Genomic DNA, 16,659 nt, shown 5'->3' on the forward strand with positions numbered 1-16,659 from the left:
GGCAGTGAGCAGAAAGGGCCAGGCTATCCATTCACAGGTACGTACCCTGCCCTTTGGGGACTGGGGGGTTGCAGGCACGGTTGTGCTCCTTTCTCGGCATCTCCGCCTTGAGGCAGTTGGCAACCAGCAGCAAAGCTCCACTGGAAACAGCGCAAGCAGCACCTACGGCAGCCATCCAGTAGGAATAGCCAAGCTCGTAAGTCACGCCGGGGATGCCAAGGGTGACCTGAAAGAGAATGGAGTTGGTGAACCACCTAGGACTGACTGTGATCTTTGGAAAAGAACAACCCCCACAAAAAGGCTTAAGAGCAGTTCCTGTTAAAACTGCTAAAAGCACGTGTGGATCAAGTTTTGGGGGAAGGGCGGAGCACCTGCTGTGTTCGCAAAAGGTCCTGGGGCCTGCAGTGCGCCCCGAAATCGATGATGTAGATAGTACCTTAAGCGTTCCAAGAGGAGGAGGAGGAAGAGGCCCCGCATCGCCCCTCGCGGGGACGGGGTGAAGAGTTGCCGGGCCCGGAGGCTTCGCCGGGGAATCGGCTGCGTCCTTGGTGCCGCCCACCTGCCCGCCGGCCTCCTGTTGCGGGGCCGTCTCCTCCTCCTCCTCCTCCTCCTCCTCTTCTTGGAACGCTTAAGGTACTATCTACATCATTGATTTCGGGGCGCACTGCAGCCGCACTCCAGGCGCCCCGAAGACTCTGTGTAGACAGGCCCCTAGGATTAATTCCTCAGCATCTCCAGTGTAAACCGCCCAGAGAGCCTCAGCTATGGGGCCATATACAAATGTAAATAACAACAACAACAACTCCTGTCCAAAACCTGCGAAGCCACTGGAAGCCAGAAAAGGCAATACTGAGCTAGATAAATGCTTCTACTACGGCTCAGGCCGATTCCTATGTTCATTAGAAGCATCCCTAGTTCAGTAGTACAGCTTGGCCTTGACATGCAAAAGGACCCAGGTTCAATCCCTGGCATCTCCAGGTAGTTCTGGGAAAGGCTCCTGTGTGAAACCCTGCAGAGTCTCTGCGAGTTAGACAATCCTGGGTCAGATGGAACCAATGTTCTGACGTGGCACAAGGGAGTTGCCTGTAACTTTTGAAGCCTGCAAAATACCCACCCTGGAGGGTGTTGCTCGGGGGGAGGGGGGCAAAAGGAGAGGCCCCATCCAGGATGGGGGGTTACTGACTAGTCTGGCTAGGCTCTCATGCCTTTAGCTGTTGCTTTGTCCTATTTCGATAGGGGAGATGTTCCACCCAAATTTGATGCTGTATTTTGACATTTATTTGATGTATATCACAAGCTGCTTTGGACATGGTCCACTGTGGGAATCATGGTATATTCATAAACTAAATTAAACTTGGGGAGGTGGAGGAAACAGTAGGTGAAACGTTTTGCAGCATGTGCGGATTAACACTGCTGTAGATATTGGGAAGTATTTCTTAAAAGGAAGCCACCACAGATTGCCTTAAAATACACCACCTTTTTCTTCTGCAATTTATTCTTCAGTATATTCAGTGGCAGGCTTTGAAATGTTGCCAAGAATTTTATCCACCCCATGTTGCCAAAAAGACACTTCCTTGCCCTGCTGCTGAGGCTTGAACAGTAGTCCGGTGTGCGAAAATCATCAGGTGACAGCCCCCTCACAGAATTTTACAACCAAAATGTTTTTGAGTTTGGAAGGGACCGTGGAGGGCACCTAGCCCAACCTCCTGCAAAACTCTTGCAGCTACAAGATTTAGGGTGTCGCCCACCCACTGCTCAGCAGATGCAGGAAAACATCGAAGACACAGTAGCACCCTGCTCAAAAACAGCACCATTGTCATTTCAGAGGCCCTATTTTAGGTTTCACTGGTGAGGGGAAGAGGGGAGATTCAACAGAGGGTGGGCAGAGGGTTGCCAATTTTTGAATTGGCCCCTAGTTGTGCCCTTAATAGCTGTCTCAGCCTCAGTAAGCAGTAGGTGATCGTGTTAATAACTGGACCCAAAATAGACACCAGCAAGAGACGATCAGATCTCTTGCTGGCTTTCCTTCCCCAACCCCCACTTACAAGTAGCTTCAAGGGCCTCTGATTTTTATCACATCAGTCACCCCCCAGACCTGTTTTTTTTAACCTAAATCCTACACTTATGCCCTATTGAAGCTGCTATCAGACCCACAGCAGAAAAAGTTGTGTCTAAGGGCTTCTCTAAACGAGTGATTTATTGCACACTCGTGATTGGCCAGGTTTGTGGGCCCATTACATGATGTCATAAACGTCCAGAATGGGTCCTGCACTATTAGGGTGACCATATTTGGGAAACCAAAAAGGAGGACACCTATTGTGTGTGTGTGTGTGTGGAAGCAGCTTTCTGAGTCCTGCAAAAAGTACGTTATTCCCCCGCCACCTTAAAGAACCCGATTGGAGTGGAGGAGGGGAAAGGATTTCATTCTGCACCACCACCATCCCCTCCAATGGGGGCCTTTTCTATAATGTCCACGGATGACCCACTTTCCCCTTCAAGACCTCAATTGGAGCTCGGGATGGGGGAATGATGTGCCTCAAGAAAGCATGTCACTCCCTCCTGCCATGCTAATGGCAGCCTTAAAGAGGAAGATGTGTCATTCCAGGACATTATTGAAAATGATAGAAAATCCCCCCTGACACCATGGAAAGAACAAAAACCAGGACAAATCCGGGGAAATCCTGACAGTTGGTCACCCTATGCACTATCCCCCAACCCCATATTCCACTGTCAGAAAACACAGAAATAATCAGCTTTTAAAAATAAATCTGCAAAACTGGCCTGTGTAAAATTGGTGCTGTGCTATAATTTTGCCACTACATGGCACTGTTTTATTGAGTTGAAGCATTCAAGGATAAGAAGCATCCAATCCAAACCATATGGCCGCCTATATAAGTAAACCGATGCAATGACAAAATGAAAATGGAAGCAGAAAGTCCTGGTAAGGAAGTATTGTTGTTTTTTAAATGTAGCGAAGCTCTCACACTGGTACTTTATGAACCTGTCAGGTTTTTAAGATCCACAGGAGAAGCCCTCTTGAAGACACCATGGGTAGGATCCATTGTTAGGTCTATGTAGAGAAGGCCTATTGAAATGAATGGGACAAGCAAGTCCTGATTAACTTAAGTATCATTAATTTCAATGGGTCTACTCTCCATAGGACTAAAATTGGATACTACCTCATTACCTGCAGAGGTCCATTTGTCAGCCACGCATGAAAGAGGTTTCTCTTGCATCACTCCAAAACCGTGGAGTGTGCTCGCTCAAGAACTATGACCCCACCTCCATCCCAGTCTCTTGGATTTTAGAAAGAGTGTAAAGATTATCTTTTTACTCTCACCTTTTAAATTATGTAGTTGTAATGTTGTAATGTTCTTGTTTTTTTTATTGTATTGTGTTAAGGTTTTCTTGTTTAAAATTGTTGCAAATCACCTTGATAGCTTCTTAGCAAATAAGTCAGTATATAAATGTAAAAAACAAACAAATATATAAGTATTTGTTTAGTACCACTGCTTATATTTTCCCCCCACTGATGGTTTAAAAGCAATATAGGGAAAGGGGGCATTTGATCTGGAAAACAGCATCGGGGGAAGTTCAACACTAAATCTAAGTAAACATGTATAGGACTAAGCTGCAAAAATGGAGAGAGAGAAAAGTTGGAAGATTTAATCATGCACCTTTTACATCACATCTCCTTTGGCTCTGCTTGTATCTACACCAGAGACCTTGCACTGAGCAAGTGATTGGACTAAATTACCTCAGAGATCCCTTCCAACTCTAAAATTCTATGACTTTAGAGAATCCACAAAGCTTTCCAAACCTCTCCCCCCCCCCCATTCTTAACGGCATTCCCTTCTTCTTTGAAGCTAACTTGCTTACCTCAAGCTTATACTTCTGGACTGTGTCGATGCCGTACCAGAGGACTGCAATCGCTCCAGAGAGCCCTATGAACGAGAGACGATTCCCCATTAGGGCTCCCGGTGGTGGTGGGTGGTGATAAGCCTCCTGTGCTGTTCAGCTCTTTGAAAAGGATCCCTACACATAATCTTGCCAGCATCCTATGTTCCAAAGACACTAGGGTGACCATATTTTGGAAACCAAAAAGGAGGACAATATGGTCGCCATGTTAAAATTATTTTTAAAAAATAATTTTAAAACCTCAAACATTTTAAAAAATCCTAAAACTCAATGGATGGACAGATCTGTTTCAAACTTGGCATAGCTAAAGTCCTTGTTAAGAGCAATCATGGTGCCAAGTTTCATCTCTTTATCGTTAAAAATAACATTTTTAAAAAAAATCCTCAAATTTTAAAAAATTCCTAAAAATCAATGGATGAACAGAACTGTTTCAAATTTGGTATGGCTAAAGCTCTACCTAAAAGCTATCATGGTGCCAACTTTCAGCTCTTTAAAAATGACAATTTTAAAAATGACAATTTTATAAATAATTTTAAAACCTCAATTTTTAAAAAATTCCTAAAAATCAATGGATGAACGGATCTGTTTCAAATTTGGTATGACTAAAGCCCTTCCTAAGAGCTACCATCGTGCCAAGTTTCATGTCTTTATCTTAAAAAAATGACAGAGTTATAAGCATTTTAGTTAATTCCTATTAGAGCTGCTCTTTGGGGGGGGGGGGGGGAATCCGGATTTCCCCTGCCCCTTCCCGGATTTGTCTTCAAAATCCCGGGCAAATCTGGTCATATGGTCACCCTAACACTGATTAGCAATGAAGAGTTAAATAAATGGAGGGATGACGTAGTTGACAATAACAAGTAACTTTCATGAAAAGGAGAAAGAAAATCTGACTGGCAAAGCTACACCATCTAAATTTATTACTTATCTTCACACTATCATAAAGCTTCTCTGGCCAAAACCTCGTATTTCACTGCTGTTTAAAGGCCCCAGAGTAGACCTAGTTTTGGTTTTTTTTTTTAAAAAAAGTGACATTCCTAAACACACACACAAGTATTTTGGAGGCCTTTCTGAAAGCAGGACCTGTGTACGATCTACACTGGAGCCCCCTTTGTTTGTGAGGCAACACTCTGCCAGAATTTTTTTCCATTTTTTTTCCTTCTCTGTGGCCATGCCTTAATGAATACATCACAGTATCTACTGCATTTATAATGCCATCAAGTGCCACAGGAGGACTTTGAAAGGTCAGACTATAACCCACAGTTTAGTACTGAAATTGTGGGAAAGTGGGTCACTTTGTTATGCTGCCATTACAAGTGGCTTTAAAAAAAGAGATCTAGTAACTGTACAGGGATATAGGTTTAAAATTAAATTCTGTGACTGTTCACAAATGAACAATTCTGAATACCCTTTAAAAACAATCAATATTCATTTGAGAAAAGAGGTAGGGAGGGGAGAGGGAAGAAAGTGGGGAGGTCCTGCTCCTGTTTCAGATACTTGCATATGCAAATGTACAAAACACAATATAACGGCTTAAAACTGTAGTATAAAAGTGCAAACCCGATTTTCAAAAATTCCCCCAAAATCAGGGGAGGCTTGGATTGGCTTGAGTCTTGGCATGCATGTGTATACGTGCATGAGGTGTCATGGTGCCTAACTTGAGGTTTCTAACGTGAAAATTGACGGAGATATAGAAAGGGGTGTTTGAATTGGGGTTAGGGGTGCTGCGTTGGAGGTTAAAGCCCCCCCCAAAATCAGGGGATGATGGAATTTGCTTGAAACTTGCCATGAATGTGGATGTGCCTGCTTCCAAGTTTTTATCTGTCAAAATGTCAGAGAACCGTCCATGTCTGAAAATGGGGTGTCCGATTTTCAAAAATTCCCCAAAAATCAGGGGAGGCTTGGATTGGATTGAGTCTTGGCATGCATGTGTATACATGCATGAGGTGTCATGGTGCCGAATTTGAGGTTTCTAACCTTAACAGAAAAAAAGTTGTAGGCTTTTTTGGATTTCAATGCAAGCCTATGGGGGGAAAAGCGGCGCTCCGATCTGGATCCGGATCTTCGCAGTGAACCGGAGCGGACTATAGGCGGAGCGGAGCGGACCCGATCCGGAAGTTGCAGATCTGGAAGAGAAGTGGATCGGGGGGTTCGTGCACACCCCTATGGAACACTAAAATGCTAAAAATGCTTGGGGGGAAATGTCTTCATCTGGCGCCAGAAAGAGCACAACACAGGTGACAGGCAAACGTCTCTAGGAAGTTCATTCCCCAATCAGGATGCCACAGCAGAAAAGGCCCTTTTCCTGGTAGCTACCCGCTTCACTTCTTATGACATTGGATCCTGGAGAAGAGCCTGAACATGACCTTAGGGATGGCAGGTACGTATGGGAGGAGGCGATCCTTCAGGTATCCTGGCCCTAAGCAGTTTAGGTCTTTGAATGTTAATACCAGCACTTTGCATTCGACCCAGAAAGGGACTGGCAGCCAGAGCAGCTGGCAAAGTATTGGCATAATATGATGTCATTGGCCAATCCCTGTTAACCGTCTCGCTGCCCTACTTTGGACAATTGTGTGGCTATTCACAGCTGCACAGCTCTGTGGATGGGCACTGAAAAATAGCCTTTTAAAAAAGCCAGAGATTTCCTACCATCAAAATCCATGCAAGGAAAGACCAGGGAAAGGAAGGAGAAGGAACAGAAAACTGTACATGAGAGGAGAAGGAGGTGGAGGAAAATGCTGTGAAACAGATTCTACAGGTTTAAAGTTACTCCCATTGAGAAAAATTATAATATCACTAGATAGGATCACACTTAACTTAGTAGCACAGAGAAAATGCAACCACCCCAAAAGGGAATAGTCATAAAAGGACTTGGGCGGCAGTGGTGGTGGTGAGAATATTGAGGGAGTAATAGCATCAGAACAATTGGGAGGGGGAGTGCATTGTGTGCAGTGCACGTGTAGTTCCACGATAAAACGCTAGTGTAGCTTGGCCCCTGGAACAGGAATGCATTTCACTTCATTTCTAAAAAGACCAAGCCTGGGCTTACCTCCCAGGAGGAACAGGGTCCCAGCAGTGATTGAAAACTTGTATTTCTGAGGGATTCTGTTACGGATTAGCTTGGTGCATTTCATTCCTGCGATGAAGGGTGGCACAGCACAAAAAGTCAGAAAGCCAGATAGAATCACCAAGACCCGAGTGACCACAAGAACAGCTGGGAGAAAAATGTGAGAGAATGACACGTTAGAATAGGGGTGGTATAGGGATCAGGCCTGGTCTCCCTAGTGTGTATCCCGAATTGGACTTAGAGACTGAAGAAGTAGACCAACCAAGACAGGAAGTGGGGGAGGAAATTCTCCAAGTCTCTCCAGGAGTCAAGCAGCAACCTACCCAGGAACTTATCAGAAAGGAGACCCAGGCTCAAAGATCATCCTCCCTGAGTTTGGGAACTCAGTCCTTATCAGAGGAGGAGGGAACATTGGAACTGACAGATCCCAAAGTCTGCTGCAGGATCAAGCAGGCAGAGTTGAGAGGAAGTGGGAAGCAGTCCACTAGGTTAGTCACTCACCAGAGATTATAACTTGAAGACTCGCCCTAAGGGAGGCGTTTGGTTAAAGTTTGCTGTGCGCTGCGGGAAACTATCCATTTAGTTGATAGGCAAACCTAGCCCGGTAGCGAATAGGCAGCCAGTGCAGTTCCCTCAGCAGAGGAGTTACATGCTGGAAAGGGGCAGCTCCAGACAACAGCCGAGCTGCAGCGTTCTGCACTAGCTCCAGCTTCCGGAGCAGCTTCAAGGGCAGCCCCACATAGAGCGCGTTGCAGTAATCCAATCTTAAGGTTACCAATGCCTGTACCACCGTGGTCAAACTATCCCTGTCCAGGAGAGGCCGTAGTTGGTGAACCAGCCAAAGCTGGTAAAAGGCACTCTGAGCCGCCGCGGCCACTTGAGCCTCCAGTGACAGAGATGGATCTAAGAGTACCCCCAAACTACGAACCTGATCTTTCAGAGGCAGTGCAACCCCATTCAGAACAGGCAATGAGCCTGTCTCCCGGACTCAGGAACCACTCACCCACAGGGCTTCCTTCTTGCCAGGATTCAGTCTGTTTATTGGCCCTCATCCAGCCCATTACTGAGTCTAGGGACCACCCCTTCTAGAACCTGCACAGCCTCACCTGATTCAGTTGTCACAGGGAGACAGAGCTGAGTGTCATCAGCGTATTGATGGCATTTAGCTCCAAATCCCCCAATGACCGCTCCCAACGGCTTCATATAGTTAAATAACATTGGGGACAAGATGGCGTCCTGCGGCACTCCATAGCTCAATTGCCAAGGGGCCAAGGAGTGGTCACCCAATGCTACTTTCTGCAAACAACCCCGTAGGTAGGATCGGAACCACTGTAACACAATGCCTCCGATGCCCATCCCACGGAGTCGATCCAGGAGGATACCATGGTCAATGGTAGCAAAAGCCGATGAGAGATCGAGTAGGATTAAAAGGGTTGCATTCCCCCTGTCCCTCTCTCGATAAGGGTCATCCATCAGGGCGACCAAGGCTGATTCAGTCCCATAACCAGATCGGAACCTAGACTGGAATGGGTCCAGATAATCAGTATCTTCCAAGAGTGAATGCACAAGGACACGTTACTTCATGTTGCTCGCCTAGTTTCCTTTGTTGTTTGTCAAAGCCCAAAGCAAATTGTGCCAGATATGCAATGAGAAGGGAAGGACAAGAAGACGTTGCTCTGCCTCCTCAGGAAAAATAAGGGAGCGAGAAAGAAGTTCTCCTTTTACCAATGAAGCTACTGTTCTCCCATCCTCTTGTCCCTGCCTGCCTCAAGTCTGGAATTTAACTGTCTGTGAGTCAATATTGTAACAGCCTCCAGAGAAGGCAATAAAATTAAGATAACGTTTAAAAAATGCATGTGATGCTGTTAAGCTATGTTGAAGACCTAAAGCCAGCTGAAAAATGGAATTGATTTGTTTTCTCTTACCTGGATGTTCACTGAGATAGGAAATAGGAATGTCACAAGTCCAGAGGTTGGCCACATTATCAAAGATGCACTCACTCCATAATCCTCTGCACCGGATGCTCAAGCCCACGGAAGACAGGGGATCCTTGGCATCTTGCTAAAGAAGGAAAGACAGATTTTACACAGGCACCATTGGGACTTCGTAACAGCAGGTAACTCAAGGGGGAGATGAAGGCTAACAGAGGGACACTGACATAATCTCCACAAGCTACAGGGCACGTGCACATAGCTAATGCAAATCCCTCAGCAGTTTTTGCTAACTGTTTTGTTCTAAGACGCCATTATAAGTATGTGAGCACTCATTCTGTTTTGCCTTTTTCATTTTTCTCTCTGCTAACTGCCTTTTTAACAGAAGGCAGCAATACCAAGTAATTCCCATCAGATTGCTAATTGTGTATGATTGGAGGATTGCTTCCTGCTGAGATATACTAGCCAGCCAGTTCCCTGGGAGCCACTCACTGAGTGAGCAGGCAGGGAGCACTAACAGGAATTTGGCAGCAGAGGTCCCTAACAAAATTTCCCTATAACTTAGGTGGATAATGTGTACTTAGAAGGGCCATCAACTGAGATGCTAAGAGAATAAGGAGGACCCATAAAAAAGAAAAAATGGCAGTCAGGGGCTGAGGGAGCAGCAAACCTTCTGCTGTGTCTTCCCTCCCTTCTCCACTGTTCCCAGTCACCAGTACTTTAAAACATGTTGTAGCATGGTGTCTTTTTCTTTCTCACACAGCTCCGCCAAACTTGATCTCTCCAGGTAATTCCTAGCCTGCCTTGATGACTACTATCTCCTTCAGAGAGTGGAAGAGGAGAGGAAGGACACTGACCAATAAGATCAGACCAATAGGGAAGGATTAGTTGATGAACGCAAACTTTGAGGGAAAGTGATATAATGCTCAATTTCTTGATTCTAAGGAAAACTAAAGCTCAGTGTAGTCAAATGTGTACCTTGGATAGGGAAGCTGATTTTATTAAACTCCAAGCAATGATTAGTAGGGTTCCATGGCAGGAAAACCTAACAGGAAGAAGAGTTCAAAAGGGATAGGAGTGCCTAAAAAGGAGATACTGAAGGCTCACTCAGAAGCAATCCCAATGAGGAAAAAATGTAAGACAACAGAAGAAGCCAGTGTGGCTACATAAAAAGCTTAGTGATAACAGATCACTAAGGAAGTGTACAGATAGATAGCCTGGAATTGCTGAGATGGTGTCTGGAAGGCTATTTATTTATTGCATTTCTATACTGCCCAATAGCTGAAGCTCTAAGGCTAATGTTCAGAATGAACTGAGTTGGAGAAGGATGCGAAGAAGCAGCTAGTACAGAAGTCGTCAGGTTGCTGAAGGCAGCATTTGTATGTGTGTGTTATAATTTGCATTTTGTTACCTGCCCCAATGGATGGGGCAGGCTATAAGTATTGTGCGCTGACTGCTGTAGAGGGCTCAGCTGCAGAATTCCGCACCCCCCCATCCCTATTACCGTATTTCTTCGATTCTAAGATGCCATCGATTGTAAGACGCACACTAATTTCAGTACCACCAACAGAAAAAAAGCTTTGATTCTAAGGAATAATAAATGACCTGCGATTCTAAGACGCACCCCGTTTTTAGAGATGTTTATATGGGGGAAAAAGTGCGTCTTAGAATCGAAGAAATACAGTATCCCTATGGTAAAATGAGGGTGAAGGGATATCACCAGTGGCAAATACTTAAACACTGAGGGGCAGGAGCAAGGAATCATTCCCCCTTTGTCAAAGTTACCACAAGCAGGTTTGACCTTTCCAGGAGCATAAGGAATGCTGCTAGTTCTTGCTGCCACTACTGGATTTCTCAGAGCTTAGCATTCCTATGGAAACCAGGTCTCAGTTTGTAAAGTAGCTACATCTGTCTATCTGTTGAAGCAAAACAGATGTTCTGCCCAGGCTGCCATTGAAATATGGTGGGAACAATTCCTGAGTAAACATGTATAGGGTCAGACTTAAGTTTCTCTACCAGTGCAGAACATCTGTTTTGCGGCCTGGGCAGCACCTGGCATGGAATTGCTGGAGGATAGAGACCTGTTGGGGGCCCAGGGGCTAGGCGGTTGAATGTAATATGTAGAACTAGTCAAGGGAGCATTCTTTCAGGTAGGGTGACCATATTTGGGACACCAAAAAAGAGGACTCCTAGTGTGTGTGTGTGGGAAGCAGCTTTCTTCTTCTTCTTCTTCTTATTATTATTATTTATTTATATTGCACCATCAATGTACATGGTGCTGTACAGATTACATAGTAAATAGCAAGACCCTGCCGCATAGGCTTACAATCTAATATAATATAATATGAGTCCTGCAGAAAGTACGTTCTTCCCCCGCCACCTTAAAGAACCCGATTGGAGTGGAGGAGGGGAAAGGATTTCATTCTGCACCACCACCATCCACTCCAATGGGGGCCTTTTCTATAATGTCCACGAATGACCCACTTTCCCCTTTAAGACCTCAATTGGAGCTCGGGGTGGGGGAATGACGTGCCTCAAGAAAGCATGTCATTCCCTCCTGCCATGCTAATGGCAGCCTTAAAGAGGAAGGTGTGACATTCCAGGACGTTATTGAAAATTCTAGAAAATCCCCCCTGACACCATGGAAAGAACAAAAACCAGGACAAATCCGGGGAAATCCTGACAGTTGGTCACCCTACTTTCAGGCTACCAGAGGGGGTGAAAAAGGGCACTACACACTGTGGTAAAGAAAATACTGGAAGGCTAAATAAAAAGCTTGTTGTGACAAAGATGGTGTCAGCCTGCTTATAAAAGAGCAGAGATAGAACAGGATGGATGCTGACCTCTTCTTAATTGCTATAAACTTCTTTTTATCTACCCAATAACTTAAAGGCACAGTGCTGAGTGAGGCAGAGCCATAACCTTCCTTCTCCTCAACGCCTCTGGCCCTGGCACATACAGCCAGAGCAGGGCCTAGAAGCACTGAGAAGGAAGATCCTGATGGCAGTGAGCTGGCTGCCCCAGTGCTGCTTCTGCCATCCCCAGACACTCAGAGGAGCCACACGGGCAGTGGCTCCCGCAGGCGTGGGTGGCAGAAATGGCAGTGGAAGGCCAGTCGTGGGCACGGAGAAGCAGGCCTGCGGTTAAAGGAAAAACAATTAAAAGTAATTTTATTTATTTATTTTTATTTTATTTTATTGCATTTGGATACCGCCCCATAGCCGGAGCTCTCTGGGCAGTTCACATAAGATAAAAAAAAACACTTTAAAATAATATACAAAGATTAAAAACCACAAAAACATGCAAAACGCACATACATTTAAAACCACTATAACAACTTTACAAACGATGAGCCAAAAAAACAGATCAGTAAATGAGCCAATAAAACACATAAATCTAGGTCCTCCATATTCAGAAGCTAGTTTGGATTGTTAAAGGTTGAATGAACACTCTGCACACTGTAGTCCAATGTGGCGACCTCCAGATGTGTTGCCCTACAACCCCCATCCTACTCTGGGTGGGTATGATGGGAGTTGTAGTCCAATACACCTGGGACATACTCTGGTACTGCAAGTGGGGACAGAGATGGTGAGGGGGAAACTGATGCTGGTGAAGTTAATAATTGCGTTCACATGATTGGCAGCCAATTAACAAACTACAGTGGCCTATGACTGGATTGGTGTCTACCTATAGAAGAGCCTTCAGTGTGGTGGCTCCCTCTCTGAGGAACTCCTTGCCTCTGGAGGTCCGGCAGGCAGGCACCAACGTTATGTCATTTTTGGTATCTGCTGAAAACATCTTTATTTCAAGAAGGCTTCCTTGATTGACTAGCCACGATTTTATTGGTATTCAGTTCTAAAAACTTTTAATACGTTTTATTTTTATATGTTTTGATATGGTGTTTTATTAGTTTTATCCTTTATTTTCACCGCTCCAATATCTGTTTAGATATGGAGTGGTATATAAATGTTGTCAATAAATAAATGGTGCACGCAAGGGTGAAATTGACTCACCCGTCCTGCGTACAAGCCCGCTAAGGAATAAAGAAGTGTTAGGAGAAAATTGCTGGTGGAACTATATTATTATTTATTATTATTATTATTTATTTATATAGCACCATCAATGTACATGGTGCTGTACAGATTACACAGTAAATAGCAAGACCCTGCCGCATAGGCTTACAATCTAATAAAGTTGTAGTAAACAATAAGGAGGAAAGGAGAATGCAAACAGGCACAGGGAAGTGTAAACAGGCACCGGGTAGGGTGAAGCTAACAGTATAGAGTCAGAACAAACTCAATATTTAAAAGCTATAGGGAAAAGAAAAGTTTTTAGCTGAGTTTTAAAAGCTGTGATTGAGTTTGTAGTTCTCAAGTGTTCTGGAAGAGCGTTCCAGGCGTAAGGGGCAGCAGAAGAAAAAGGACGAAGCCGAGTAAGGGAAGTGGAGGTCCTTGGGCAGGCGAGAAGCATGGCATCAGAGGAGCGGAGAGCACGAGTGGGACGATAGTGTGAGATGAGAGAGGAGAGATAGGCAGGAGCTAGACCGTGAAAAGTTTTGAAGGTCAACAGGAGAAGTTTATATTGGATTCTGGAGTGAATTGGAAGCCAATGAAGAGATTTCAGAAGTGGAGTGACATGGTCAGAGCAGCGGGCCAAGAAGATGATCTTAGCGGCGGAGTGGTGGACAGAGACCAGCGGACTGATGTGAGACGAGGGAAGGCCAGAGAGAAGAAGGTTGCAGAAGTCCAACCGAGAGATAACCAGTGCGTGAACGAGAGTCTTGGCAGAAGAGACAGACAAAAATGGTCGAATCCTGGCAATATTATACAGGAAGAAACCCTATAGGATAGTTCCTATAGGGAGGAACTATCATCCCATATTGCTCCACCCACATCTGTGAACAGGGGATGGTGGAATAACATAAAGGAACATAATGAGATATTTTCTGCAGTATGAGGGATACCTTGTGATTTCACTTAAAAAAAGAAAGAAAGGAAAATGGAAAATAACGGCACCCACAGGGAGGCTTCCTTCTGGAACTCACCAGATATGATAGCAGTGGCATTTCATGATCTGTTGGGGCTGTGCCTCTAATTATGCTCAACCCATATATTTGTAAATATACTCATTATTTAAAAGTGTCATAAGCCTCCAGTGACCTAACAAAAGAAACTAAACCCAGGTGGCGGAAGTGGGATGAGCATTAAACCCCTCCGGAGGCCGAGATGTGAGACAACTGTTGAAGCAGTACGACAATGGAACCAGTTACCTAGGGAGGTTGTGGGCTCTCCCACACTAGAGGCCTTCAAGAGGCAGCTGGACAAGCATCTGTTGGGGGTGCTTTAGGGTGGATTCCTGCATTGAGCAGGGGGTTGGACTCGATGGCCTTGTAGGCCCCTTCCAACTCTGCTATTCTATGATTCTATGAACCCTCAGAAGGAAGAGCCAAGGGGCCTTGAAGCTACCCATCCACAGCACCTGGGCAGCAGACTGGGCAGGAAGGTGAACAGGTCACTTGGCCCTGGTCTTCCACACTAGGGTGAGATGTACTGTAGATCTATGTAAATTGCAATAACCGTTTCTAAATTAGCCCTATGAAGAGAGACTGAAAGAACTGGGCATGTTTAGCCTGGAGAAGAGAAGATTGAGGGGAGATATGATAGCACTCTTCAAATACTGAAAAGGTTGTCACACAGAGGAGGGCCAGGATCTCTTCTCGATCCTCCCAGAGTGCAGGACACGGAATAACGGGCTCAAGTTAGAGGAAGCCAGATTCCGGCTGGACATCAGGAAAAACTTCCTGACTGTTAGAGCAGTGCGACGGTGGAATCAGTTACCTAGGGAGGTTGTGGGCTCTCCCACACTAGAGGCCTTCAAGAGGCAGCTGGACAACCATCTGTCAGGGATGCTTTAGGGTGGATTCCTGCATTGAGCAGGGGGTTGGACTCGATGGCCTTGTAGGCCCCTTCCAACTCTACTATTCTATGATTCTCTGTCCTGCCTCAGTTGCCTATTTTCTATAGTCCCAAACCCCATAGCCTTCCCTTTCAGAGTAGTTGATCCAGCCCCATCATCATTTCGCTTGGCCCTTTCTCTGCACATTTTTCAGCGGTAAAAATAAACCCTTTGTACAAGACTCTTCGTTCATGCTTACCCTCCAGCAATCTGATCCAGCACACAGAATGAGAAATGAAAGGCCTAGGCTGCCCAGGACTATCGTGGCTACGTCCGCTGCCACTGCCATTGCTGGGATTTCCATTCCACCTTTGGCTGGAATTTTTCTTTTAGCAAAAACATCCTTTCCTCATACCCGGAAAGAGAGCTGTAAGTCCAAGTATAAAGGACTCCTGGTGGGAGCTTGGTAAAGGTCAACATGTCCCCCCTTGTGGAAGCGTAAAGAACACATTTCTGGAAGGCAGGCCGCTACCTCCACAAGACTGCCTTGCCTTCTCCTTCGGAACCATTTTGCTGGTGGTGGATATGGTGGAGGAATTACTGCTTAAAAGCTGAGAAGCTAGTCTCGAGAAGGAGAGTGATGTGTAAAGCTGGATTTTAAAAAAGCTCATCCTCCTTTTTCTTTCTTCTCCCACTGCATTCTCCTTCTGAATGGACCCATCTGTGGTTTTGTGGCATTGGCAGGCATTACACCAGTCCATCACAAAACATTTTGCATGCCTGGCAAGTGGCAACCAACACATTAAGAAAAGGTACAGCATTATCTATTGGAGGGAGGAAGCAGCAGCCAGGCACCTCTCCACTGTGCCTGGGTCCAGCTCCAGCTGAGAGCCCCCTCCCTCCTGCTACCAACTGTCTCTGCAGAGGCCACCAGTGAGGGAGGAAGCAGCAGCCAGGCACCTCTCCATCGTGCCTGGGTCCAGCTCCAGCTCAGAGCCCCCTCCCTCCTGCTACCAACTGTCTCTGCAGAGGCTACCAGTGAGGGAGGAAGCAGCAGCCAGGCACCTCTCCATCGTGCCTGGGTCCAGCTCCAGCTGAGAGCCCCCTCCCTCCTGCTACCAACTGTCACTGCAGAGGCCACCAGTGAGGGAGGAAGCAGCAGCCAGGCACCTCTCCACCATGCCTGGGTCCAGCTCCAGCTGAGAGCCCCCTCCCTCCTGCTGTCAACTGTAACTGCAGAGGCCACCAGTGAGGGAGGAAGCAGCAGCCAGGCACCTCTCCATCGTGCCTGGGTCCAGCTCCAGCTGAGAGCCCCCTCCCTCCTGCTACCAACTGTCTCTGCAGAGGCCACCAGTGAGGGAGGAAGCAGCAGCCAGGCACCTCTCCATCGTGCCTGGGTCCAGCTCCAGCTCAGAGCCCCCTCCCTCCTGCTACCAACTGTCTCTGCAGAGGCCACCAGTGAGGGAGGAAGCAGCAGCCAGGCACCTCTCCATCGTGCCTGGGTCCAGCTCCAGCTGAGAGCCCCCTCCCTCCTGCTACCAACTGTCACTGCAGAGGCCACCAGTGAGGGAGGAAGCAGCAGCCAGGCACCTCTCCACCATGCCTGGGTCCAGCTCCAGCTGAGAGCCCCCTCCCTCCTGCTGTCAACTGTAACTGCTGAACTTTGCAACTAAGATTGTAGTGCCTGAATTTGCTGAATTTGCTTTCCTTTCCCCCCTCCTCCTCCTCCCTCCCAATCCCCTTTCCTTTTGTGTCATGTCTTTTAGATTGTAAGCCTGGGGGCAGGGACTGTCAAGAAATACTTTTGTAAGCCGCCGTGAGAGCCTTTTTTGGCTGAATGGCGGCATAAAA

At 46.3% G+C, this 16,659-nt stretch overlaps 1 protein-coding gene across 1 annotated transcript; it reads right to left on the bottom strand.

The window, feature by feature from the left end:
* Window positions 1-31: 31 nt before the first annotated feature.
* On the bottom strand, window positions 32-15,157 carry LOC134411581 (claudin-16-like). Its single transcript, XM_063145444.1, has 5 exons — window positions 15,068-15,157; window positions 8,908-9,043; window positions 6,965-7,129; window positions 3,880-3,944; window positions 32-226 (listed from the first exon to the last, which is right to left on the bottom strand). Exons 1-5 carry the CDS (start codon window positions 15,155-15,157, stop codon window positions 32-34), a joined length of 651 nt encoding a protein of 216 aa, XP_063001514.1.
* Between the last annotated feature and the right edge of the window lie 1,502 nt (window positions 15,158-16,659).

This window comes from Elgaria multicarinata, chromosome 20, assembly GCF_023053635.1.
Source record: "Elgaria multicarinata webbii isolate HBS135686 ecotype San Diego chromosome 20, rElgMul1.1.pri, whole genome shotgun sequence".
Taxonomy (NCBI): Eukaryota; Metazoa; Chordata; class Lepidosauria; order Squamata; family Anguidae; genus Elgaria; species Elgaria multicarinata.

Excerpts from the sequence above, each read along its gene's own strand:
- LOC134411581 (XM_063145444.1), bottom strand. The coding sequence starts at position 15,157 with ATGGCAGTGGCAGCGGACGTAGCCACGATAGTCCTGGGCAGCCTAGGC. Across the intron at positions 9,044-15,067 it reads CTGGATCAGATTGCTGGAGG|CAAGATGCCAAGGATCCCCT; the intron begins GTAAGCATGAAC and ends TTCCTTCTTTAG. Across the intron at positions 3,945-6,964 it reads GACCCTGTTCCTCCTGGGAG|GGCTCTCTGGAGCGATTGCA; the intron begins GTAAGCCCAGGC and ends TCTCGTTCATAG.